General features: G+C 60.1%; 1 protein-coding gene across 45 annotated transcripts in view; it reads right to left on the reverse strand.

Moving 5' to 3' along the window:
- The window catches only part of SCRIB (scribble planar cell polarity protein), a 263,350-nt gene that overhangs the window by 77,189 nt on the left and 158,941 nt on the right, over positions 1 to 27,220 (reverse strand). For 29 of the 45 annotated variants that reach the window (XM_075919866.2, XM_089776049.1, XM_089776052.1 and 26 more), the window contains 3 exons: positions 19,385 to 19,468; positions 6,083 to 6,493; positions 3,598 to 3,666 (listed from right to left, as the gene is read on the reverse strand). In XM_075919866.2, coding sequence (XP_075775981.2) covers positions 3,598 to 3,666; positions 6,083 to 6,493; positions 19,385 to 19,468 — 564 coding nt within the window. The remainder of the gene's footprint in view (positions 1 to 3,597; positions 3,667 to 6,082; positions 6,494 to 19,384; positions 19,469 to 27,220) is intronic. The other 16 variants (XM_089776068.1, XM_075919889.2, XM_089776074.1 and 13 more) reach the window with 3 other exon arrangements.

Genomic DNA, 27,220 nt, shown 5'->3' on the forward strand with positions numbered 1-27,220 from the left:
TGTTCATCTTGGCCTCTGAGGACAGGACAAGAAGCAAGGGGCTTAAACTGCAGCAAGGGAGGTTCAGGTTGGACATTAGGAAAAAGTTCCTGCCTGTCAGGGTGGTTAAACACTGGAATAAATTGCCCAGGGAGGTTGTGGAATCCCCATCTGTGGAGATATTTAAGGGCTGGTTGGACAGACACCTATCAGGGATGATCTACATGGTGCTTGGTCCTGCTGTGAGGGCAGGAGCCTGGACTTGATGATCTCTTGAGGTCCCTTCAAGTTCTAGTATTCTATGATTCTGCATTCAACATCTGTCCCAGACCCTCCATAGATGTGCGGCCCTTGAACACTTGCCAAAATTGTGGGGTGGCTCCCCATTAACAATTACTGCCCACCCTTGCCTTACACCCTTGGTTGAGAATAGAAAGGGAAGAGGGGTGCAGGCCTAAGCCAACAGAAACTGCTGGCAAAAATCTGCTGGTCTCAGGCATATGAAGAGCGTATGTACCCACACTGGAATACTCATAAGACCCTTCTTGGTAAGAAGAAAATGAGGAAACTAACTCTAATCTCTAAGGGTACGTCTACACTACAACGTTAATTTGAACTAACTTAGTTCGAATTAGTTAATTCGAACTAAGCTAATTCGAACTAACGGATCCAGACTAAAAAGCTAGTTCGAATTAGCGTTTTGCTAATTCGAACTAGCATGTCCACATTAAGTGGACCCTGAACTGGGGTTAAGGATGGCCGGAAGCAGTGCCAGCAGGGCATCAGAGGAGGACTTAGAGCGTGGAGATGCTGTCTCAGGCTAGCCGAGGGCTGTGCTTAAAGGGACCCGATCCCCACCCCGGACAGACAGTTCTTAGGGGTGCCCCGCTTGCAAAGCAGTCCTGGCTTGGATTGCCCGGAGTACCCACACTGGGCACATCACACCACTTGGCCATCAGACCGGCTGCACTTACCGCAGGCTGCCATCTGGGGAGAGGGGACAATTGGGGGGGCTGCAGGAGAGCTTCCACCCCCAGAAGCCCGCAGAGCCAGCTCAGTCTTCCCCATCGGGGGCTCGTGCCCCATTCCTCCCTCACCTCCTTCCACTTACCATTCCCTAGCCCCCCTTCTTGATGTACAAAATAAAGATAACGTGTCTTCCAAAATGGAATCTGTCTTTATTGAACAAAACTGGGGGAGACTGGGAAAAGGAGGTGAGAGGGGAAGAGAGAGGCTGGGAGAGGGGAGGGCAACTAAAATGATCAGAGGTTTGGAAGAGGTCCCATATGAAGAGAGGCTAAAGAGACTGGGACTGTTCAGTTTAGAAAAGAGGAGACAGAGGGGGGATAGGATAGAGGTCTCTAAAAGCAGGAGTTGGGTGGAGAGGGTGCATACAGAAAAGTTCTTCATTAGTTCCCATAAAGAAGGACTAGAGGACACCAAAGGAAAGGAATGGGTAGCAGGCTTCAAACTAGTTACAGAAAGTTCTTCTTCACAAAGCAAAGAGTCAACCTGTGGAACTCCTTGCTGCAGGAGGCTGTGAAGGCTAGAACTAGAACAGAGTTTAAAGGGAAGTGAGATAAAGTCATGGAGGTTGGGTCCATGGAGTGGTATTAGCCAGGGGGTAAGAGTGGTGTCCCTGCCCAAAGTTTGTGGAAGGCTGGAGAGGGATGGCACGAGACAAATGGCTTGGTCACTGTCTTCGGTCCATCCCCTCCAGGGTCCCTAGGGTTGGCCGCTGTCGGCAGACAGGCTACTGGGCTAGATGGACCTTTGGTCTGACCCAGGACGGCCATTGTAAGCTCAGGGCTCAGGGTCGGGGGTCTCAGTGGACCCCCTTGATTTTCATGCCAACCTGCTCCAGGGTGGCCAGGCTGGCAGCTCTCCTGCCCTAGCCGGCCACTTTCCTGTGCCTAGTGCGGAGATCGTGGACGAGGTCCATGATGTCTGTACTAGCCCAGGCGGGTGTCCGCCTCTTGCGGTCCCGGGCAAGCTCCCGGGAGCCGCCAGCCTGGTCCCGGGAAGAGGGGGAGGGCTGGGGGGCATCGGGTGGGTGGCTCGAGCCGTGCCAGGTGCAGTGTCTGCTGGCTGGGTGCTGGCAGGCTTGCACCTGGCATGGGCACCGTAGCCAGCCCGTGTCCCTTTAAGGGGTCCGGGGCCGGGAGGGGGGCAGACGAGTTTCCCTGGTGTTGGCCAGAGTGGCCACCAGGGAAACCTGAGGAGGGCTAGCCTCCCACTAGTTCGAATTAAGGGGCTACACACCCCTTAATTCGAACTAGCTAGTTCGAACTAGGCTTAATCCTCGTAAAATGAGGTTTTCCTAGTTCGAACTAAGCGCTCCGCTAGTTCAAATTAAGTTCGAACTAACGGAGCGCTAGTGTAGCGCCTATCAAAGTGAATTCGAACTAACGTCCGTTAGTTCGAACTAACTTTGTAGTGTAGACATACCCTAACTGCTCAGAACACATCTATTTACAAACCAGTGAACAAAGCACACAGTGAGCAGAGATGCTCTGAAGCGGTGATGAGCCAGGACTGGGGCTGTGTCACCCGTTATGCCCTTGGTTGGGGCACGAGGACACTCTCTCAGTTAAAATCCTTGGCCAAAGGACTCTGACCCCGAGGTGCTAGGTGCACGTGCACCAGCAGCAGAAGATGTAAATATCTCTGTCCAGTCCTGGTGCAGAACGAATGGGCTGGAGACTATTCCTATGCATGGATGGAGTGATGTTAAATACTGAGTAAATGACCAATCGGGTACTCGATACGATTTCTATCGAGTACACAGTTAGTCAATAAGCTGCGGCTCTGCAGTTTAAATGGAGTAAGAGCCAGGGGTGCAGGCCTCGGCTCCTAAGACATTGAAACTGCAGAGCTGCTGCGGGAGCATTTTTCTAAGTTAAAGAGATGGGGCTTTTTGCATCTACCTCTGTAGGGCCTTTTTTTGTTACCCTTTAATAATTTGTGTGGCTCTTCTGTGGACACCAGAATGGGACACAGGATTCCAGCAGTAGCCATACAAGTGCCAAATATAGAGGTGTATATAGAGGCTCCTATTTGAGATTTCCCTGTTTATGGATCTCGGGATCGTATTAGCTCTTGGCACGGGAGCTCATGTTCAGCTGATTAGCCACCATGACTCAGAGTCACTGCGTCCCCCTTCCTATAAATAAGGGCACATTCTTTGTTCCTAGATGTAAACATTTACATTTAGCCACATTCAAATACGTGTTCTGAGCTCATGCTCAGTTTACCAATCAAGTCCACATGGTTCTGCATCAAGGATCTGTCATCTCCATCTCCCCCAATTTTGTGTCTGTATCAAAGAGGACTTCCTGTTTTCTTTCAAGTCAATGAGGATAAAAATGTTAAATAGCCCTGGGCTAAGAATCGATCCCTGCACGAGCTCTGCTCAGTGACGATTCCCCAGTTCCGTTTTGAGACCTATTAGTTAACCAGCTGGTAATCCATGTCACGTGGGCCATGTTGATTCTATATCAGTCTAAATCAAAGGGCAGAAGTTGGTATCTTGTCCCACCCACCCATACTGCCACCTCCTTGCCCGTGAGATACCCCTACACCGCCCCACACTGCCACGCCGGGGTGTGAGGGACTCACCTGTTGGCTGCTTGGTGAGTAAGAGGCATCGCACCTGGAGCTCCCAGGGCCTGACTCGCCTGCTGGAGCCTGAAAACACAGAGAAATCCATGCAGTTACTGCACACTGCAGCCTGTGCACCTGACCTGGCACTGGGACCAGGGGAAGGGGCCATGCAGCAGGGAAGCAGAGTTGGCATCTGGACTGGTGCCAGCAGCAGGCACTACACGGTGGAGGAGGAGGACTAGCCCAGGAGGCCAGGAACAGCTGCAATCCAGCCGGAAAGCACAGCCAGCGCGGCGGACACACAACCAGATGCTGTGGCAAGGCTGTCTCCCTGCATGGCACCAGCCTCTATTCATTCCATAGCTGAGCTAGAGGCCTGTTCCCCTCCAGCAAATGAAGGCCACAGGCCAGAGCCCCACCCTACCCCTACCCACTAGCGCAGAGCGCGCTCGGCCAGAGGGACAGTTCTACAGCTGGGGGCCTGTGTGGATGGGAGACTCCCTCTGTGGGCACAGGCAGCAACTGCACGGGAGTGTAGACGAGAGCTGAAGCTGGGGAGAGAAACGTTTGGCCTGAGGGTTTGGAAATGGCACGAAGCGCTGACTAGGGAGGCTAAGGGAGGCTGTGCGTCCCCAGACAGCCAGAGACGGACTGCCTCCCGACGCCCCCCCGCACTCTGCCCCCTGCAGCCCACCTGACCCCTCTCCCTCCCAGCCAACCCTCCCTCATATCCACTCCCGCCCCCGAACGCAGCGCCAGGAGCTCCAGAGCAGGCGGCGCTTCCCCGCTCGTCCCCTGGGCGGCAGAGGAGAGGGGAGGGGAGGGGCTGGCGGCTGGATGCGACCCGCGGGCCGTGGTACGAGTGAGACGCGGACACGGGAAACAGGCTCCATCCTGCGCCACCCCCCGCCGTGTCCAAACCACAGCACAGACGGGAGCACAAGGGCACCGGCGCCCTCCGACCGCGCTCTCTGGGGCCTTTCCAGAGACGATGCCTGCGCAGGCACTGCCCCTCCCCCGGCACGGGGCGCTGCCCCCCACCCCCCGGTACTGCCCCTTCCCCGGCACGGGGCGCTGCCCCCCCCCCTGCCCCCCCCCGGCACGGGGCGCTGCCCCCCACCCCCCGGTACTGCCCCCTCCCCCGGCACGGGGCGCTGCCCCCCACCCCCAGGTACTGCCCCCCACCCCCCGGTGCTGCCCCCTCCCCCGGCACGGGGCGCTGCCCCCCACCCCCCGGTGCTGCCCCCTCCCCCGGCACGGGGCGCTGCCCCCCACCCCCCGGTACTGCCCCCTCCCCCGGCACGGGGCGCTGCCCCCCACCCCCCGGTACTGCCCCCTCCCCCGGCACGGGGCGCTGCCCCCCACCCCCGGGTACTGCCCCCTCCCCCGGCACGGGGCGCTGCCCCCCACCCCCCGGTACTGCCCCCTCCCCCGGCACGGGGCGCTGCCCCCCACCCCCCGGTACTGCCCCCTCCCCCGGCACGGGGCGCTGCCCCCCACCCCCCGGTACTGCCCCCTCCCCCGGCACGGGGCGCTGCCCCCCACCCCCGGGTACTGCCCCCTCCCCCGGCACAGGGCGCTGCCCCACACCCCCCGGTACTGCCCCCTCCACCGGCACGGGGCACTGCCCCTCAGCACCTCTGGTACTGCCCCCTCCCCGGCACGGGGCGCTGCCCCCCACCCCCCGGTACTGCCCCCTCCCCCGGCACAGGGCGCTGCCCCCCACCCCCCGGTACTGCCCCCTCCACCGGCACGGGGCACTGCCCCTCAGCACCTCTGGTACTGCCCCCTCCCCGGCATGGGGCGCTGCCCCCCACCCCCCGGTACTGCCCCCTCCCCCGGCACGGGGCACTGCCCCTCAGCACCTCTGGTACTGCTCCCCGACCTTCTCCTCTGGTACTGCCCCCCCGGCACGGGGCACTGCCACCCACCCCCTCTGGTACTGCCCCCCCCAGCACGGGATGCTGCTGCCCGCCCCCTCTGGTACTGCCCCCCGACCTTCTCCTCTGGTACTGCCCCCCTGGCACGGGGCACTGCCACCCACCCCCTCTGGTACTGCCCCCCCCGGCATGGGATGCTGCTGCCCGCCCCCTCTGGTACTGCCCCCCGGCACAGGGCACTGCCACCCCCACCCCTCGTGTCACTGCCCCCTTCCAGCACAGCCAGCGGCACAGGGCACATGAGCCTGGTCACTCCCCAGCACAGCCAGAGGCACAGTTACCCCCACCTCTGCGTCGCTGCCCCCCCACCCCAGCACAGCGTGCAACACAGGGGCATGGCCATTCCCACGCCAGGGACACGGGGCCCTGCCTGCTGGCAGCGACCCAGCCCCAGTGCTCACACACGAACGCGGGAGGGCGTCTGCTGCAAGAGCCCACACAGCACGTGGCAGGACGCTGTTCGTGGGGCCAGCCCCGGGCAGGGCGTGCTCACGGTTTAGTAGGACACCGGGGTTAGTGGGGGGCTGCATGCTACACACAAGAGGCTGCAGGCTGCTTGCCTTGGAGTAAAGGTTGGTCTTCAGAATTCCTCCCTGGCCATAGCCGAGGGGCGGGCCCCCCAGACAGGCCTTGCCTGCTGCTTTCCCTCTTCGGTTAGCCACCACAAAGGGGTTCTCCCTGAAGAGGATTGGCTGAGAGTCGACCATACTCTCCTGCTCTGGCTCCTGCGGCTTTGGCAGCTGGTCCTGGGCCAGGGGGCAGCCCACAGGCTCCTGCGTGGGGAGCAGGACCAGCGCTGCCCTTTCGGCGTGCTTGCTGGGTGATGCCGTGTCCTGGGCTGTGCTAGTGGCATTGCTGCTCAGGCCTGTAGTCGGGTCAGGCTCTGAATCCCGGCTGCCCAGAGCCCCGGGCAGAGGCCGCCCAGCGCAGAAAGGCTCCATTCCAGAGAGGGCTCGATCCCACGGAACGAGCTGAGAGGGAAAGAAGAGAGTCAGACACAGGCAGAAAGACCAGCCAGCGGGAGGAAGAGGAGGCTGCCAGCCGCTGCCACCATTGCTCTAGCACCGGGGACAGGAGAGCTCCTGCACACCTGTCTGCTGAGCCTCAGGCCCAATGGGAATGGAGGAGGGCAAAATGCACATGCCTCCTGGCAAGGCCTTCCCCATGGGATCCCAGGAGCGGAGCTCTCTGTTCATCTGTGCCACCTGCCACCAGCACACTTCCTGGACACACTGAGCACACCACTCCACCCGGCAACGCACACCGAGCCTGCAGGCACCAACAGCCACACCCTCCAGCTGCACTGCACAGCGCTGGAAAAGGTAAGGCCTCCAGGCAGAACGGGTGAGGGAATAGCCAGTGCACCCTCCACCATCTCTGCACAGGGTTAAAATCTTCCACAGTGCCCACGAAAACAGCTCCCCACCCTCCCGCAGGCTAACACCCGCCTCACTACAGTGCCCACGAAAACAGCTCCCCATTCTCCCACAGGCTAACACCCGCCTCACTACAGTGCCCACGAAAACAGCTCCCCACCCTCCCACAGGCTAACACCCGCCTCACTACAGTGCCCACGAAAACAGCTCCCCATCCTCCCGCAGGCTAACACCCGCCTCACTACAGTGCCCACGAAAACAGCTCCCCACCCTCCCACAGGCTAACACCCGCCTGACTACAGTGCCCACGAAAACAGCTCCCCACCCTCCAGCAGGCTAACACCCGCCTCACTACAGTGCCCACGAAAACAGCTCCCCACCCTCCCGCAGGCTAACACCCGCCTCACTACAGTGCCCACGAAAACAGCTCCCCACCCTCCCGCAGGCTAACACCCGCCTCACTACAGTGCCCACGAAAACAGCTCCCCATCCTCCCGCAGGCTAACACCCGCCTCACTACAGTGCCCACGAAAACAGCTCCCCATCCTCCCACAGGCTAACACCCGCCTCACTACAGTGCCCACGAAAACAGCTCCCCACCCTCCCACAGGCTAACACCCGCCTCACTACAGTGCCCACGAAAACAGCTCCCCACCCTCCCGCAGGCTAACACCCGCCTCACTACAGTGCCCACGAAAACAGCTCCCCACCCTCCCGCAGGCTAACACCCGCCTCACTACAGTGCCCACGAAAACAGCTCCCCACCCTCCCGCAGGCTAACACCCGCCTCACTACAGTGCCCACGAAAACAGCTCCCCATCCTCCCACAGGCTAACACCCGCCTCACTACAGTGCCCACGAAAACAGCTCCCCATCCTCCATCAGGCTAACACCCGCCTCCCTACAGCGCCCACGAAAACAGCTCCCCACCCTCCAGCAGGCTAACACCCGCCTCCCTACAGTGCCCACGAAAACAGCTCCCCACCCTCCAGCAGGCTAACACCCGCCTCACTACAGTGCCCACGAAAACAGCTCCCCATCCTCCCGCAGGCTAACACCCGCCTCACTACAGTGCCCACGAAAACAGCTCCCCACCCTCCCACAGGCTAACACCCGCCTGACTACAGTGCCCACGAAAACAGCTCCCCACCCTCCAGCAGGCTAACACCCGCCTCACTACAGTGCCCACGAAAACAGCTCCCCACCCTCCCGCAGGCTAACACCCGCCTGACTACAGTGCCCACGAAAACAGCTCCCCACCCTCCCGCAGGCTAACACCCGCCTCACTACAGTGCCCACGAAAACAGCTCCCCATCCTCCCGCAGGCTAACACCCGCCTCACTACAGTGCCCACGAAAACAGCTCCCCACCCTCCAGCAGGCTAACACCCGCCTCACTACAGTGCCCACGAAAACAGCTCCCCACCCTCCCGCAGGCTAACACCCGCCCCACTACAGTGCCCACGAAAACAGCTCCCCACCCTCCCGCAGGCTAACACCCGCCTGACTACAGTGCCCACGAAAACAGCTCCCCACCCTCCCACAGGCTAACACCCGCCTCACTACAGTGCCCACGAAAACAGCTCCCCATCCTCCCGCAGGCTAACACCCGCCTCACTACAGTGCCCATGAAAACAGCTCCCCACCCTCCCGCAGGCTAACACCCGCCTCACTACAGTGCCCACGAAAACAGCTCCCCACCCTCCCGCAGGCTAACACCCGCCTCACTACAGTGCCCACGAAAACAGCTCCCCATCCTCCCGCAGGCTAACACCCGCCTCACTACAGTGCCCACGAAAACAGCTCCCCACCCTCCAGCAGGCTAACACCCGCCTCACTACAGTGCCCACGAAAACAGCTCCCCACCCTCCCGCAGGCTAACACCCGCCTCACTACAGTGCCCACGAAAACAGCTCCCCACCCTCCCACAGGCTATCACCCGCCTGACTACAGTGCCCACGAAAACAGCTCCCCACCCTCCCGCAGGCTAACACCCGCCTCACTACAGTGCCCACGAAAACAGCTCCCCACCCTCCCGCAGGCTAACACCCGCCTCACTACAGTGCCCACGAAAACAGCTCCCCATCCTCCCACAGGCTAACACCCGCCTCACTACAGTGCCCACGAAAACAGCTCCCCATCCTCCATCAGGCTAACACCCGCCTCCCTACAGCGCCCACGAAAACAGCTCCCCACCCTCCAGCAGGCTAACACCCGCCTCCCTACAGCGCCCACGAAAACAGCTCCCCACCCTCCAGCAGGCTAACACCCGCCTCCCTACAGTGCCCACGAAAACAGCTCCCCACCCTCCAGCAGGCTAACACCCGCCTCACTACAGTGCTCACGAAAACAGCTCCCCATCCTCCTGCAGGCTAACACCCGCCTCACTACAGTGCCCACGAAAACAGCTCCCCACCCTCCCGCAGGCTAACACCCGCCTGACTACAGTGCCCACGAAAACAGCTCCCCACCCTCCAGCAGGCTAACACCCGCCTCACTACAGTGCCCACGAAAACAGCTCCCCACCCTCCCGCAGGCTAACACCCGCCTCACTACAGTGCCCACGAAAACAGCTCCCCACCCTCCCGCAGGCTAACACCCGCCTCACTACAGTGCCCACGAAAACAGCTCCCCACCCTCCCGCAGGCTAACACCCGCCTCACTACAGTGCCCACGAAAACAGCTCCCCACCCTCCAGCAGGCTAACACCCACCTCACTACAGTGCCCACGAAAACAGCTCCCCATCCTCCCGCAGGCTAACACCCGCCTCACTACAGTGCCCACGAAAACAGCTCCCCACCCTCCAGCAGGCTAACACCCGCCTCACTACAGCGCCCACGAAAACAGCTCCCCACCCTCCCGCAGGCTAACACCCGCCTCACTACAGTGCCCACGAAAACAGCTCCCCACCCTCCAGCAGGCTAACACCCGCCTCACTACAGTGCCCATGAAAACAGCTCAAATTCTTCCCCATTGAAAGGCAGCACAAACGCCCCTAGACCCACCAGAGTCAGGCCTGTCAGGGGGCATTAAAAGGCTGCTGTTGACTCCATCAAGGCACCGGATTTCACACTCACACTCTTCCTGACAGTGCAACTGGAAGCACTGACCTTCCTCCTCTACACAGCAGAGGCCAGGCTCTCAGTGGCACATGCTCCTGGTGGGCAGCGAGCCTTTTCCCGGGAAGCAGAGCCAGTCACAGAGCCAACCTCTCCAACGCCCTCCGTCCAGAAGCAGGCTAAGCGCAGGGAGATCCTTTGTGCTCCAATCAGCCTGCGGCCCGTGTCAGTGACACTCCCCAAAATAGCCCTCAGGGAAGGGGAGGTGGGGGTCTCACATGGCAGCTGGGAGGCTGAAGAGTCCAGAAATTCCTGGCACTCAGGTCCTCCCAGCTCCCGCCCACCCCATCTCATGCTGAGGCCGTGAGAGAGAACGATGCTCCTCTCAGGTTTCCAGACACTGAGCTCTGGGGGAGCAAGACAAAAAAATCCTACCCCTAACAGACTTGGTGCTGCCAAAACAGGCCTGTGCAGAAGAAACTGTCACAGAAAACAGCCCTTTTATGGGGACACCGTGTCGCTCAGGGAGCCGACAAACTACACTGGCAAAAGAATCTTTTGCCCATCTAAGCTGCACCTCTACTGGGAGACTTGCAGTCTAGCTATAGACAAATACTTCAGAACGTCAGAGCGGCCAGACGGGGTCAGCCCAAAGGTCCATGCAGCCCAGTGTCCTGCCTGCCCAAATGCCCCAGAGAGGGAACAGGAAATCATCGTGTGACCCCTCCACTGTCTCCCATTCCCAGCCCCTGACAAACAGAGGCCAAGGACGTCGTCCTACCCAGCCTGGACCAAACCTCCATGAATTTATCTAGCTCTTTTTGGAACCCTGGTATAGTCTTGGATTTCACAACATCCACTGGCAAGGAGTTCCACAGGTTGACTGCGTGTTGTGTGAAGAAGTATTTCCTTTTGTTTGTTTTAAACCTGCTACCTATTAACTTCATTTGGTGACCCCTAATTTTTGTGTTACGGGAAGGAGTAAATAGCTTATTCACTTCTCCACACACCAGTCATGATTTTATAGACCTTTATCATATCCAGTGTCCCTCTAAGATTTTCCATCCATGAGCAGAGCAGGTTTTGTCTTGCGCACTGTGACGATGTGAGGAAACCCCGCACAGCCCCAAACCAGTCCACAGAGGCAGGCGGCGACTGACTGACCTCCCCCTGGCAAGAGAAGAAGCGGTGGTGGCCAGAACATGCCAGGCGGACGGCGGGGTGACGGACGCAAGCGCAGGTGCCCCCAGAGAGAATCCCGGGAGCGCCGGTGCATGTGCAGTGAGAAGCAGGTAAGGAGAGGCCTGTGAGGGCGGGGGAGGAGTGAGCAGCGCGGTGGACACTAGCGGAGGCATCTCGGGAGGTAGCTCGAGGAACGCCGGCGTAGGCGCGATAGAGAGCAGGTCGGGAGAGGCCTGTGAGGGCGGTGGAGGAGTGAGCAGCGCGGTGGACGGGGGCATCTCGGGAGGGAGCTCGAGGAACGCCGGCGCAGGCGCAATAGAGAGCAGGTCGGGAGAGGCCTGCGAGGGCGGGGGAGGAGTGAGCAGTGCGGTGGACGGGGGCATCTCGGGAGGGAGCTCGAGGAACGCCGGCGCAGGCGCGATAGAGAGCAGGTTGGGAGAAGCCTGTGAGGGCGGGGGAGGAGTGAGCAGCGCGGTGGACACTAGCGGGGGCATCTCGGGAGGTAGCTCGAGGAACGCCGGCGCAGGCGCGATAGAGAGCAGGTCGGGAGAGGCCTACGAGGGCGGTGGAGGAGTGAGCAGCGCGGTGGACGGGGGCATCTCGGGAGGGAGCTCGAGGAACGCCGGCGCAGGCGCGATAGAGAGCAGGTCGGGAGAGGCCTGTGAGGGCGGGGGAGGAGTGAGCAGCGCGGTGGACGGGGGCATCTCGGGAGGGAGCTCGAGGAACGCCGGCGTAGGCGCGATAGAGAGCAGGTCGGGAGAGGCCTGTGAGGGCGGGGGAGGAGTGAGCAGCGCGGTGGACGGGGGCATCTCGGGAGGGAGCTCGAGGAACGCCGGCGCAGGCGCGATAGAGAGCAGGTCGGGAGAGGCCTGTGAGGGCGGGGGAGGAGTGAGCAGCGCGGTGGACGGGGGCATCTCGGGAGGGAGCTCGAGGAACGCCGGCGCAGGCGCGATAGAGAGCAGGTCGGGAGAGGCCTGTGAGGGCGAGGGAGGAGTGAGCAGCGCGGTGGACGGGGGCATCTCGGGAGGGAGCTCGAGGAACGCCGGCGCAGGCGCGATAGAGAGCAGGTCGGGAGAAGCCTGTGAGGGCGGGGGAGGAGTGAGCAGCGCGGTGGACGGGGGCATCTCGGGAGGGAGCTCGAGGAACGCCGGCGCCGGCGCGATAGAGAGCAGGTCGGGAGAGGCCTGCGAGGGCAGGGGAGGAGTGAGCAGCGCGGTGGACGGGGGCATCTCGGGAGGTAGCTCGAGGAACGCCGGCACAGGCGCGATACAGAGCAGGTCGGGAGAGGCCTGCGAGGGCGGGGGAGGAGTGAGCAGCACGGTGGACACTAGCGGGGGCATCTCGGGAGGGAGCTCGAGGAACGCCGGCGCAGGCGCGATAGAGAGCAGGTCGGGAGAGGCCTGCGAGGGCGGGGGAGGAGTGAGCAGCGCGGTGGACGGGGGCATCTCGGGAGGGAGCTCGAGGAACGCCGGCGCCGGCGCGATAGAGAGCAGGTCGGGAGAGGCCTGTGAGGGCGAGGGAGGAGTGAGCAGCGCGGTGGACGGAGGCATCTCGGGAGGGAGCTCGAGGAACGCCGGCGCAGGCGCGATAGAGAGCAGGTCAGGAGAGGCCTGCGAGGGCGGGGGAGGAGTGAGCAGCGCGGTGGACGGGGGCATCTCGGGAGGGAGCTCGAGAACGCCGGCACAGGCGCGATAGAGAGCAGGTCGGGAGAGGCCTGCGAGGGCGGGGGAGGAGTGAGCAGCGCGGTGGACGGGGGCATCTCGGGAGGTAGCTCGAGGAACGCCGGCACAGGCGCGATAGAGAGCAGGTCGGGAGAGGCCTGCGAGGGCGGGGGAGGAGTGAGCAGCGCGGTGGACGGGGGCATCTCGGGAGGGAGCTCGAGGAACGCCGGCGCCGGCGCGATAGAGAGCAGGTCGGGAGAGGCCTGTGAGGGCGAGGGAGGAGTGAGCAGCGCCGTGGACGGAGGCATCTCGGGAGGGAGCTCGAGGAACGCCGGCGCAGGCGCGATAGAGAGCAGGTCAGGAGAGGCCTGCGAGGGCGGGGGAGGAGTGAGCAGCGCGGTGGACAGGGGCATCTCGGGAGGGAGCTCGAGAACGCCGGCACAGGCGCGATACAGAGCAGGTCGGGAGAGGCCTGCGAGGGCAGGGGAGGAGTGAGCAGCGCGGTGGACGGGGGCATCTCGGGAGGTAGCTCGAGGAACGCCGGCGCAGGCGCGATACAGAGCAGGTCGGGAGAGGCCTGTGAGGGCGAGGGAGGAGTGAGCAGTGCGGTGGACGGGGGCATCTCGGGAGGTAGCTCGAGAACGCCGGCGCAGGCGCGATAGAGAGCAGGCCGGGAGAGGCCTGCGGGGAAGCGAACACGGGAGCCTTCCAAGGGAAGTCGTGGGGGCAAAAGATCTATCTGGTTTCAAGATTAAACTAGATGGGTTTATGAAGGGGATGGTTTGATGAGATAACAGGATCTTGGTAACTAATTGTCCATTCATTATCAGTGGGAATAGGTCAATGGAGGGATGATAGGAGTTACTATAGAGAACTTTCTGGGTGTCTGGCTGATGAGTCTTCCCACATGCTCAGGGTTTAGCTGATCGCCATATTTGGGGTGGGGAAGGAATTTTCCTCCAGGGTAGATTGGCAGAGGCCCTGGAGGTTTTTCGCCTTCCTCTGTAGCATGGGGCACAGATCACAGCTGGAGGATTCTCTGCATCTTGGGGTCTTCAAAGTATTTGAAGGCTTCAATATCTGAGATCTAGGTGAGAGGATTATTCTGGGAGGGGTGGGTGAGATTCTGTGGCCTGCACTGTGCAGGGGGTCAGACTAGATGATCAGAATGGTCCCTTCTGACCTTAAAGTCTATGAGTCTCTGAGATGCTGGCACAAGCGCAGGAGGACCGGTGAGGGGGGCAGTGGGAGGCCTACAAAAGAGGGAGGGCCAACCTGACCGGGGGGAATGGGAAGAGAGACGGGCAAGGAGTCACCGGGCCGAGGAGAAGGGGCCGAAGGAGTGACCTGGTGAGCGGGGTGAGGAAACAGCCCAGGGTGGGCGGAAGGAGGCTCGCCTGCGGGCTGATGAGTTGAGGTGTCTAGCCCCATCAGCCAGATGAGGGGAGAGTGGACATCCCCCACCTTAGGGCCCTGGAAAGAGGGTGGGCCCGGGTTCCCCTCATGCCCCGCTCCGGGATAAATATAGAGACCATACAAGTTCCACGACTGGAAAGTCCCCATCCTCTCTGACCCCTGCACCTGCTGTTCCCTTCCCCCTCCTCTAGCCCCTCTCTTAACACCTCCCTCTACCCACCTGCCCTGCTCTCTCCTCTGCCCTCTGGTGCCCGTCCCTCCCCTCTCCTTCCTGTGTCTGCCCTTCTGCTTCACTCCCACCATCCCCTGGCACCTGCACCTTCCCTTAGCCCTGCACCCTCCTGGTGCCTCCCCCTTCCCTCACAGCCCCTGCCCGTCCAACACCTGTCCCCCACGCCCACCACGCTCTGCCCCAGTTCTCCTCATGCCCCTCTGGGCCCTCACACATGGCTTGCTCTAACTCCCGCCTTCCTCATGCCCTCTCTTCTCCTGACACCCACTCCTCCCCCCTCCTCTCCCAGCATCACCCTGTTCCCTCTCCAGTATGAACCCCTGGGGGCCCCACTAGTTACCCCTCTCCACTCTGAAAACCGACCATTCATTCCTGCCCTTTGTTTCCTGTCTTTTAACCAGTTCTCAGTCCAGGGGAGGACCTTTCCTCTTACCCCATGGCAGCATTGCCTCGTGGCACTAAGGTCTGCCGCAGCATTCTCCCTGCCCGTTCTCTAAGGCCGGGGAGGAAACCAGAGATGCTACATGAGCACAGACCCCACGGTGCAGGCGACAACAGGTCCTGCTAATCCCACCCACAGGGCAGGGTGGCCAACCCGCATGCGGCTCTTCACCCCGAAAGTGCAGCTCGCAAAGTCACCCATGTGCCCCTACAATCGGCCTGGGCCCGGTGCAGGGGAGCTGTCCATGTGGCAAAATGGCGGCAGGCGACGGGAGCCTGATGTGGCCAAATAGCCTGCCCATGGTTTTTAAAAGGACAGTGTCTCCCCCTCCCCCTTTTCTTTCACTCAACAATTTGGGTGCAGCTCTTTGCATTTTTTCCACCACTGGCTCTCTTCATTTAATGGGTTGGCCACTCTGCCGCAGGGAGAAGGAGAGCACAATCCCTCTTGTGTAGTGTGGGGCCGGGAGGGCCAACCCTGAAGGTGAGGAGGGCACTGGCCCACAGCATGCCTCAGAAGCCCTGCTTTGGCTCAATGACACCGCTAGCTCCTGAGTCTCTCTGGGTGTCAGCCTCATCTCCAGGGATGCTGCAGGGTCTTCTGGGGTGGACTCCCAGCTTCTGCCTCTTCTTCCTCCCACTGAGTAACTAAGGTTCTGTTAACATAGTGCCATAGACCCAGTCCTGCCCCCCGAGAGATGGGAAAACACGCTCCTCCCCCCAGTGCAGACACAGGACTGATGCAGTCATCATCTGTCCTGATCCATCGCTCTGGGCCCTAATCCTCTTCTGTCAGCATAACCCAGCTCAGATCCAATGGGTACTCGAACACTGCAGTAATCGACCTCGGAATATGGTGGTGTAATCTAGCCTGGGTCTTTCCAAAAGACGCCTCTGCCTCAAACTGGAGCTAACGGGCTTGAGGCAATGTTGGTGTGAGGCCAATACGAATTAACACTGGGGCTTTAGGCACAGCAGCCTGGGGTCTTAGATTTTGAGGGGTCTCCTGTGATACAGTGGGAACGTTCTTAATGTTTCCTCTGAACTCTGTATGTGCCTCAGTTTCCCTTATGTATTGCTCAAGTAGCTGGGTGTTGGTATACGGGCGCATGACTGCTGAAGAGGTCTCTAGAGGGCAGATGTGAGTATCACCCACGCAGAAAATGGCCAACACCCTGCAACAGAATTCAGAAAATGCTACGCGGATTGAAAGCAGAACTAGATAAATGCATCAGTGGCTGTTAGCCAGGCAGGGCAGGGTGGGTGTCCTGGCCTCTGTCAGTAGCAGGGAATGGGTGAGGGGAGGGATCAGGTGAGGGTTCCCTGTTCTGTTCCCTCCCTCTGGGCACCTGGCACTGGCCACTGTGGGCAGACCGGACCCTGGGCTGGATGGGCCATTGCTCTGACCCCGCCCGGCCGCTCTGATGATGGCTTGCCCCACCCCCCACAAGGTGCTAGGAGGAAAGAGATCAGGTGTTGGTTTGCCCAGGAAAGAGACAAAGCCAGAGAAATTACAAGGGAGATCAGATGGGCTGGTGGAAACTCGTCCGTCTCTTATTTTGGGAGGCCCTGGATCCCCCCAATATGGGCTTTGCTGAATGTTCCTGCTTTCTGGGCTAACAAAGTCTGATCTCCTCTGCGGTCCCGTCGACGAATAATCTTCTGTGCTGTATGCTGGCTGTCAGTTGCTGCTGACTGTGGAGGCGGGTGCAGGGCCCTCTGGGGGTGTGCAAGGCTTCCCCAGTGTCCTGCCCAGGAGGGCTCCCAGGGTATATAGAGGGCTGAGCTTTCTGAGGTCAGACCCAGGAGACGTGCAAGCTGAAGAAGCTGCTTTCTATGGTGCAAGGTTGCCCTGTGGGGAGTCATGATATGCTAAAGTCCTGCCTGGCTTCACTCGGAGCAGCTCCAGGGCACCCAGCCTGAAACTCCTTTGACACCCGCAAAATACATCTCATTTGTCCACGTGATTAGATACGTCAAACCAGAGCATCACCCCCAGTCCTGTGCCAGAGTTCAAAGGGGCTGTTTGAACGTTCACCCAGCTTTCCAACAGGCGCGGAACTGACACAGTCGAGGGACCTGAACAAACGAGTCTTCGGCACTGGGCAGGGGGAGTGGGAAAGCAAAAAAGGAAAGACACTGACTCTGCAAAGCGAGGCTCTCAAAACGAGACCAGCCCTGGGCTCCCTTCAAACTGAATCCAGTCCTGGGGAGAGGGTGAGTGAGTGTCACTCCAGGGTTCTCCATGCTAGTCCCTTCCAGTCTCTGAATCAGTGACTCGACAAGAAAGCTGAGGTCGGTGCCCGGGGACTCTATGCCCAGGGCACTACGCAGACACATCTCAGAGAGAGCGACCACACATGGGTCTAACGAACAGCGGACCAGACACCGTCCTGTGTACAATCCAGAATCAAAGCTGGCTTTTAAATGTATCCCATACAGATACAAAGCACGCTACTCGCAGTAAATCCCTGATACCATACACAACAAGCTAGGCTTAAATTCTCACCTCTTGCCTGGGGCCACATGTTCAGGAGCTCCCAAGGGGAATCCTCTCCAGGACCCAGATCAGAGCCCTGCAGCAGCTCTGTGCCGTCCGACCACTGCTCAGCAGTGTGAGAAAGTGTTTCCGAAGGGAGCTGGGCCTTCCTTCCTTCCGCCCCACCCGAAGGACCTGAGCTCTCCGAGACGTGTTCGGCTAGACAGGCACAGACACTCCAGAGCTAGCTTTCTCTGAGTCATGCCACTCCAGTGAGAGTGGCTCAAAGGCTCTCTGAGGGCCAGCTGGAGCTAATGAGAAAGAATCAAACACCGCCAGGACTAAAGGAGGCCATACAGGCTAGACCAGGGCTCATGCTGCCTCTGACATGAGACGATCAGATGGCAGACATGGCTTGATGAGACAGAAGGGCGACCAGCGGGAAGAATCGGACATAGCAAGAAACAGGAGCTAACGCTGTTGTGAGAACAAGGAACAGTCATAGTCGCCTTCATTAAACTTGACTGTCAGATGGCAAAGAAGCTGATGGATTACCAGTGTACTTCCTTGCCAGCTGCCCTGGTCCTGAGCTCAGCCTATCTGCCAGAGGCCAACTCCACTTCGCAGCCCCCCGTCACTTGCAGCCCCCCCCACTCCGTCTTTTCTGTATCGGAGTATGCACAGGGTTGGGCGCCGGACAGCTGGAGGGACATGAACATGGGCATCAGCTGCTCCTCTGTCTGAAATGAGACATTTATAGATGCTGCTGCCGCCTCCTCACATTTCAAAATAGCAGCTTGTGCAGCCCTGCATTCCTCAGCCCCCAGAAACTCCCCGACTGAAGCAGTCCTTCACAAGGCACCTCCGGGGTGGGTGGGGGCAGGAGAGACAGCTGCTCCCAAGGGGGCAGCTTGCCCTGGACTCCAGCTGCTAAGTCACGTTCCATTCTTCCCTGCAGGGCCAGGGGAATGGCAGGGGAAGCAAGGGGGAGGCAGAGTCTCGGGATGATCCTGGGGAATGCAATGGAGGAATGAGCGGGGAAGTGGCGAATGGGTGCTGTGAGAAAGTGAACAGGAAGGGAGGCAGGGTCTAAAAGTGACAGAGTGATGGGGTGAGATGTGGGGCCCAGGATGATGGGCCAGCAGGCGAAGGGGAGGGGCGGGGAGGGGAGGAGAGGGGAGGGGAAGAGGGGAGAGGAGAGCAGGAGACGATGGCAGAAGAGAGGGGAGGGGGGGAAGAGGAGAGGAGAGAGGAGAGGGGAAGGGAAGGGAAGAGAGAGAGATGGGGAGGGGAGGGGAGGGAAGGGAGGGGAGAGATGGGGAGGGGAGGGGAGGGGAGGGAGAGGAGAGAGGGAGGGGAGAGGAGGGGAGAGGAGGAGAGGGGAGAGGGGGGAGAGGGGAGAAGAGGGGGGAAGGGGGGAGAAGAGAGGGGAGGGAAGGGGAGGGGAGATGGGGAGGGGAGGGGAAGAGGGGAGAAGAGAGGGGAGGGGAGGGGAGAGGGGAAGAGGAGAGGGGAGGAGAGAGGAGAGGAGGGGAGGGGAAGGGAAGGAAGAGGAGAGATGGGGATGGGAGGGGAGGAGAGGGGAGAGATGGGGAGGGGAGGGGAAGAGGAGAGGAGGGGAGGGGAAGAGGGGAGAAGAGAGGGGGGGGAGGGGAAGAGAGAGAGAGGGGAGGAGAGAGGAGAGGAGGGGAGGGGAAGAGGGGAGAGGGGAGGGGAAGTGAAGGGAGAGGAGAGATGGGGAGGGGAGGGGAGGGGAGGGGAGATGGGGAGAGGAGGCGAAGAGGAGAGGAGGGGAGGGGAAGAGGGGAGAAGAGAGGGGAGGGGAGGGGAGGAGAGAGGAGGGGAGGGGAAGAGGGGAGAGGGGAGGGGAAGTGAAGGGAGAGGAGAGATGGGGAGGGAAGGGGAAGGGAGAGGGGAAGAGGAGAGGGGAGAAGAGAGGGAAGGGAAGGGAAGGGAAGGGAAGGGAAGGGAGAGGAGAGGAGAGGAGAGGAGTCTCAGTGAGGCCCCATCACTTACAGCACGGGTGACTCTTGGGAAGTTGTTTGTGGGCAAAGCCGCCAGGGTCCGATAGTCCAATCGCAAGGGCTCACTGCTGATGTTCTGGAGAGGAATAAAACACAGGGAGAGGTAAGGCCAGCAGTAGGAGACTGGAAGGAGAAGGAATCAGGCCACATAAAGAAGGCAGCTCCTCCACGCGCCAATGTACCTATCCACAAGCAAGGCCTCATCTCCAGGGAAAACTCAGGAGAAACTCTCAGTGCCTAGGAAAAACTCCAGTGAGTGGCCCAACCACTGTCACACAGGAAACACTTCAGGCATCAGCCTGGAGAAAAAGCAGCATACAGCACATGACGAAGCCACTGTCACCCCGGAGGACAGATTCATGGAGGTTGGGTCCATCGATGGCTATTAGCCAGGATGGGTAGGGATGGGGTCCCGAGCCTCTGTTTCTCTGGAAGTGGGAGACAAGGGAGGGATCGCGTGAGGATCACCTGTTCGGATCACTCCCTCTGAGACACCTGGCATTGGCCACTGTGGGCAGACAGGACACTGGGCTGGATGGGCCTTTGGTCTGACCCAGTCTGGCCGTTCTGATGTAGGAAATGCTCCTGCCAGTGTTCCAAGTCCCCATCAATTCTCCCGCCTCTCCTGTACCTGGCCTGAGGATTTTCCATTCATCCTTGCATGCCCCAGTTCCTGGGGCAGGGCTTCTCACAGACTGACAATTAGATTATCCAATCTGATCTCGAGAATGCCAGAAGCATCTTCCAGAAAGGCATGGAGTCTTGGTTTGAAGACCTCAGAAGACAGAGAGTCCAGCATGGCCTTGAGTAGTTGGTTCCACTGGTTAGACTTCTTCATAGTTGAATATTCTGCCTTATTTCTAATGTGAATTAGTCTCGCTTCAGCAGGTGGCCTCTGGTACTCGTTATGCTACTCTCCACGAGAGTTTAGATCAGTGGTCCCCAATGCGGTGCCCACAAGCGCCATGGTGCCCGCCGGGCCATTTCTGTGCGCCCGCCAAGTAATCGGGGCCAGCTCCGCCCCCTGGCACGTGGTGCATGGGCCGTGCCGTCCCCTGGGCATGCAGCGTATGGGTGGCCCCACCCCCGGGTGCACGGCGTATGAGCGGGGCCGGCCCCGGGCGCATGGCAAGGAGCGGCGCCGGCCCCAGGCGTGCAGCACATGGGTGGCCCCACCCCCGGGTGCACGGTGTATGAGCGGCGCCGGCCCCAGGCGTGCAGCATATGGGTGCTGCCGGCTCCTGGGTGTGCGGCACAAGTGCAGTGCTGGCCCCAGAAGCGCGGCGCATGGGTGGCGCCGGCACCGGGCATGCGGAGTATGGGCGGCCCCCGGCCCTGGGCACAGAGTGTATGGGCGGCCCCACCCGCAGGTGCAGAGCACAAGGGCTGTGCCGGCACCGGGCATGCGGAGTATGGGCGGCCCCCGGCCCTGGGCACAGAGCGTATGGGCGGCCCCACCCGCAGGTGCAGAGCACAAGGGCTGTGCCGGCACCGGGCATGCGGAGTATGGGCGGCCCCCGGCCCTGGGCACAGAGTGTATGGGCGGCCCCACCCGCAGGTGCAGAGCACAAGGGCTGTGCCGGCACCGGGCATGCGGAGTATGGGCGGCCCCCGGCCCTGGGCACAGAGTGTATGGGCGGCCCCACCCGCAGGTGCAGAGCACAAGGGCTGTGCCGGCACCGGGCACGCAGCGTATGGGCAGTGCTGGCCCCTAGGAGCGTGGCACAGGGGTGGTGCCAGCCTGGGGCACACAGCACATGGGCAGCCACGCCCCCAGGCGTGCAGTGCATGGGCTGTGCTGGCCATGGGCGTGCGGCGTATGAGCATCCCCAACCCTGGCACGTGGCGCAGGAGCAGCACCAGCCCCAGGCGCGCAGCACATGGGTGATGCCGGCTTCTGGGTGTGCAGCACAGGAGCGGCGCCGGCCCCGGGAGTGCAGCGCATGGGTGGCACCAGCACTGGGCACGCTGCGTATGGGTGGTCCCGCCCCCTGGCACGTGTGCAGCCCCGCAAAAGGGCCAGTGTAGACAGCCCAGATTTGTTTTCCACAAAAATGGTGATCGGGGCTTTTTTTGCAGAAAAGCGCATCTAGATTGGCACAGACGCTTTTCCGCAAAAAGCGCTTTTGTGCCAAAGCGTCCGTGCCAATCTAGGCGCTCTTTTCTGAAAATGCTTTTAACGGAAAAACTTTTCAGTTAAAAGCATTTCCGGAAAATCATGCCAGTCTAGATGTAGCCTGGAATAAGTTGCCTCGGGAGACTGTGGAATCTCCATCTCTGGAGATATCTAAGAGCAGGTTAGAGGGACATCCATCAGGGATGGTCTAGATGGCGCTAGGTCCTGCCATGAGGGCAGGGGACTGGATTTAATAACCTCTCGAGGTCCCTTCCAGTCCTAGTGTTCTAGGATTCTATGATTTAGCTGAGAAAAGTGGAATAAAAACCAGTGGCTGAAAGCCAACGAGGTACAAATTCGAAGTCGAAGCAGGGCACATCTTTTTAACAGAGGGAAGTATTGGAGCCTTCATATCAGGACTGGATGCCTTTCTGGGACAGATGCTTTAGCAAAGCAAGCATTATGATTGAGATGAACTTACACTATTGCACTGACCACGGGGATAACTATTATCTGCGGACGGCAGACAAAACTCTTCTTCAGGCACAACAAAGAAGAAAAGCAGTTTGCTTGGGGCTTTTGTTACACGCGTATAAGAGGATGAAGACAAGAGAGTTTCTAATAAATACTCTATTGTCTCATTGCTGCTGCCGAGGCCCAGACCCTAATGAACTGTAGATGGCTATAACATAGAGGAGATATCCTCTCCACTTACATGTGAATACCAGTTATTATTATGCAGCATTAGTTAAATGTTCCATCAACATCAAGGTTTGTCTCAGTGGAGTAACCTCCTCTCCTTGTCGGATTGCGCTGCACAGCTCAGTACCACCCTGACTATACAGTGTAGATTACTGGCCTGTTTCTCCAGCCTGGGAAGGCCTGACACTACGCCCAAAATCTGGTTCACGCCCTTTTCCCCAGGGCTTCAGATAGATTTTTTCCACATAAAACTAGTACAGCACAGCAGCTGCCCTTCCTCCTTACACTGGGATCTTCTGCAGGAGCCTCTCTAATCCCTACGGGCTTCCACTCTTGCAGGCCATTTGCCTTAGAGGCGCACCCTGTGCCACGGCTTGCTCCAGGAGTCAACCTGCCACCTACGGCTTTTCCCAAGGTCTCCTGGATGCACCTTGCTGCTCCCGGCAGCTTTCTCCCCAACTGGCCTATGTGCTGGTTTTGCTAATACCTGATCCTTAGCTGAACAGTTTCAGCTAAGAGATAGCTTATCTGTCGCAGGTCAGGCTGGGCCCAGCTCTCCTCAAAGGGACAGCAAGCCTGTGGCATATATAGCAAGCTAAGGAAGCACTCAAGTAAGTATTGTCAGAGAGAATTTAGATCCCAAGTAAAAAAAGGTGCTCTGATTTGACCATTGGGCTTCTTCAAATTCCTCTGAAGAACTGCCTGTGAAAAATTAAATTCTTCGGAGAGATGTGTTGCCTTTCTTATAGCCTTCTGTCCTTTAGCCACTTTTGTAGGCTGGAGCCATGCTTAAACTGCAGCAAGGGAGGTTGAGGTTGGACATTAGGAGAAACTTCCTGCCTGTCAGGGGGCTTAAACACTGGAGTAAATTGCCTAGGGGGGTTGTGGAATCTCCATCTCTGCAGATATTCAAGGGCAGGTCAGACAGACACCTATCAGGGATGATTGACCATGATTGGTCCTGCCATGAGGGCAGGGGACTGGACTCAATGACTCGAGGTCCCTTCCAGTTCTAGCGTTATAGGATTCTATGATTCCACCTCTTGGATCAGCACCTGAGCCAAGGCCAGCAAAGACTCCTCCGCTCTAGTGGAATGAGATGTCACAATTGCTGGCAGGGCGCTTTTGCCAGCTACTGACAATGACGGATGCAAGCTGTGATCCAAGATGAAATTCTCTGGGCTGACACCTGGTAGCCCTTCATCTTGTCTGTGACCGCAGCAATAGCTGTGCTGACTTGCAGAACGCCTGCCTGATGTCAAGCGCATGCAACAGGCACTCCTCATCTGTTGCACGTGGCTTCGAACAAAGGACCAGCACGTAGACGTCCTGGCCTCTGTGGACCTGGGAAACAACCGTGGGCAGAAAAGCTCTATGTGGGTACAGCTGGACCTCTTCCTTGTACAAGACTGGAGAGGGTGACTTGAGATAAGTACCCTGATCTTGGATACCTGCCATACCAATGTTAGGACAACCAAGAGGACGCTTTCCAAGAAAGGAGCAGGAGAAAGCAGGAAGCTAGGGGTTAACAGCATCACACTTGAGCCCCTTGGCGGAAGCGGGTCTCAGATGTGCAGGTACAGGTACACCAAATCTTTCATGAATCAGAGGATGGGCAAAGACTGACCTGCCCTGAAGCAGAAATGGCAGCCTGGTGCACCTTGACTAAAGATAGCGACAAGTCTTGGTGCATTGGATGCTCAGGGGATCGGTGTCGGTGGGGAAGGTGGGGGAATGGTGCTGCAGAGACCAGTAACATGAGGGGAGCAGTCCCACGGTGCTGGTGACCAAGACGGACCTCTAGATGCAGATGGATGAACAGTGTTGGTCATAACATGGGTAGCATCAACTTGGCACTGGGGAATGTCTTGACAGCCAGGGGGCGAGTTTGGGTGACTAACAGTGTGGTTGTCCAGCAACCTGCGATACTGGAGCGGAGAGGGCCTGAACAGCTGGTTTGCCCTCTTGAGGAGCCTTAACCTGGTCCTGAGGCATCAGAGACAGCCAAGGAGTAGGTGCAGACTCTGTGTCTAGGTTTGGGATGACAACAGTGCAGACAGGATGGTGGGACCGATACTGCACACAGAGTTTATGATGGACCTTCAAGAAGCCTAGGAGCCCCAGCTGCGGAGGCACACGTGTGCTGCTCCCGAGAAGGCTGGCGAACAGGTCTGGTCCCTATATCAAATGACCCTTGGGCCTTCTTGCTTGGCACTGGTGAGTGCTTCTTCACCTTCTTCTTTGGCACCGACACCAGCAAAGGGTGCCAGTGGGGCGCAGTGCATGGTGTGGCCTGGGTAGACGGTTCAGAAGGTAGGCAGACAGCAGACTCCATCAGGAGAGCCCTGGGGTGAATGCCCCTCTTCTGGGTGTGAGTCCTAAAGTTCTTCCAGATCCAGCAACGCTCCTTGAGGTGTGATCCCCCCAGCACTTAAGGCAACTGTTGGGGGGGTCACTCACAGGCATAGGCCTGTCACAGGCCAAGCAGGGCTGACCCAGAGAAATCAGAGCATGCCCTGCCTGGGGCAAAGTCCCCACTGGGACCTTCCCTATCAGCTCACTGCACTACATAACTACTGACAGAAGCTGTCAAAGACCCAAAGTCCACGGGAAGAAAAGCCAAGGTGGCGTTCCCTCCGCCCACCGGGAATGGTAAGAAGGGACTAAGACGGCATGGGCCATGGCATGAGCACAGCATGCGGAAGGGTGCTAGAGCTGGGTCTGTGGGTGGTGCTAAGGCCCACGTCTCCAATGAGCACACACGGGGGCAACCACACCCAGACTGCAATCAACATGAGCAAGCACACGAAGACTAACTTTTATTGGACCAACTTGTGCTCAGGAGAGAGCCAAGCTTACCTGCGGAAGCTACAACGCTGCGTTCTCTCACCAGCACAAGTTGGTCCAATAAAAGCCATTTCCTCCCCCTCCCTCCCAGTAAGGCAGTACCTGTAGCTCCTGTCCGGCCCTCTTCTGCACCTAACAATCCTCCCCCCACGCTCCTCACCTCTGCCTCCTCCGGCAGGAGCTGCGTGGCTGCCTCCCACTCCCTATGCATCCTCTCCTTCCATAAGAACAGGGCAGAGACGCAGCAGCATCCAAGCAGCACAAGCAAAGAGAAAGGGAAGGGGGTCAGCACCCTGGATAGTGCCACCAACAATGAGAGGGAAAAAAGTTAGTGACCCCACACGGCACAGGATGGGCAGTTCCGGGGGAGCGGAGACCCCACAGGGCACAGGATGGGCAGTTCTGGGGGGGCGGAGACCCCACACGGCACAGGCTGGGCAGTTCCGGGGGAGAGGAGACCCCACACGGCACAGGCTGGGCAGTTCCGGGGGAGCGGAGACCCCACACGGCACAGGCTGGGCAGTTCCGGGGGAGAGGAGACCCCACACGGCACAGGATGGGCAGTTCCGGGGGAGCGGAGACCCCACACGGCACAGGCTGGGCAGTTCCGGGGGAGAGGAGACCCCACACGGCACAGGCTGGGCAGTTCCAAGGGGAGAGGAGACCCCACACGGCACAGGCTGGGCAGTTCCAAGGGGAGAGGAGACCCCACACGGCACAGGCTGGGCAGTTCCGGAGGAGGGGAGACCCCACACGGCACAGGCTGGGCAGTTCCGGAGGAGGGGAGACCCCACACGGCACAGGCTGGGCAGTTCCGGGGGAGCGGAGACCCCACACGGCACAGGCTGGGCAGTTCCGGGGGAGCGGAGACCTCACACGGCACAGGCTGGGCAGTTCCAGGGGAGCGGAGACCCCACACGGCACAGGCTGGGCAGTTCCGGGGGAGCGGAGACCCCACACGGCACAGGCTGGGCAGTTCCGGGGGGGCGGAGACCCCACACGGCACAGGCTGGGCAGTTCCGGGGGAGCGGAGACCCCACACGGCACAGGCTGGGCAGTTCCAAGGGGAGAGGAGACCCCACACGGCACAGGCTGGGCAGTTCCGGAGGAGAGGAGACCCCACACGGCACAGGCTGGGCAGTTCCGGGGGAGAGGAGACCCCACACGGCACAGGCTGGGCAGTTCTGGGGGAGCGGAGACCCCACACGGCACAGGCTGGGCAGTTCCGGGGGAGAGGAGACCCCACACGGCACAGGCTGGGCAGTTCCGGGGGAGCGGAGACCCCACACGGCACAGGCTGGGCAGTTCCGGGGGGGCGGAGACCCCACACGGCACAGGCTGGGCAGTTCCGGGGGAGAGGAGACCCCACACGGCACAGGCTGGGCAGTTCCGGAGGAGGGGAGACCCCACACGGCACAGGCTGGGCAGTTCCGGAGGAGGGGAGACCCCACACGGCACAGGCTGGGCAGTTCCGGGGGAGAGGAGACCCCACACGGCACAGGCTGGGCAGTTCCGGAGGAGGGGAGACCCCACACGGCACAGGCTGGGCAGTTCCGGGGGAGAGGAGACCCCACACGGCACAGGCTGGGCAGTTCCGGGGGGGCGGAGACCCCACACGGCACAGGCTGGGCAGTTCCGGAGGAGAGGAGACCCCACACGGCACAGGCTGGGCAGTTCCGGGGGAGCGGAGACCCCACACGGCACAGGCTGGGCAGTTCCGGGGGAGCGGAGACCCCACACGGCACAGGCTGGGCAGTTCCGGGGGAGCGGAGACCCCACACGGCACAGGCTGGGCAGTTCCGGGGGAGAGGAGACCCCGCACGGCACACGCTGGGCAGTTCCGGGGGAGCGGAGACCCCACACGACACAGGCTGGGCAGTTCCGGGGGAGCAGAGACCCCACACGGCACAGGCTGGGCAGTTCCGGGGGAGAGGAGACCCCGCACGGCACAGGCTGGGCAGTTCCGGGGGAGCGGAGACCCCGCACGGCACAGGCTGGGCAGTTCCGGGGGAGAGGAGACCCCACACGGCACAGGCTGGGCAGTTCCGGGGGAGCGGAGACCCCACACGGCACAGGCTGGGCAGTTCTGGGGGAGCGGAGACTCCATACGGCACAGGCAGGTATCTAGAGACAGTGTCTCTCTAGATACCTGGTTACCAGTCC

The sequence above is a fragment of the Pelodiscus sinensis genome, chromosome 2 (assembly GCF_052426305.1).
Source record: "Pelodiscus sinensis isolate ZL-2025 chromosome 2, ASM5242630v1, whole genome shotgun sequence".
Lineage (NCBI taxonomy): Eukaryota > Metazoa > Chordata > Testudines > Trionychidae > Pelodiscus > Pelodiscus sinensis.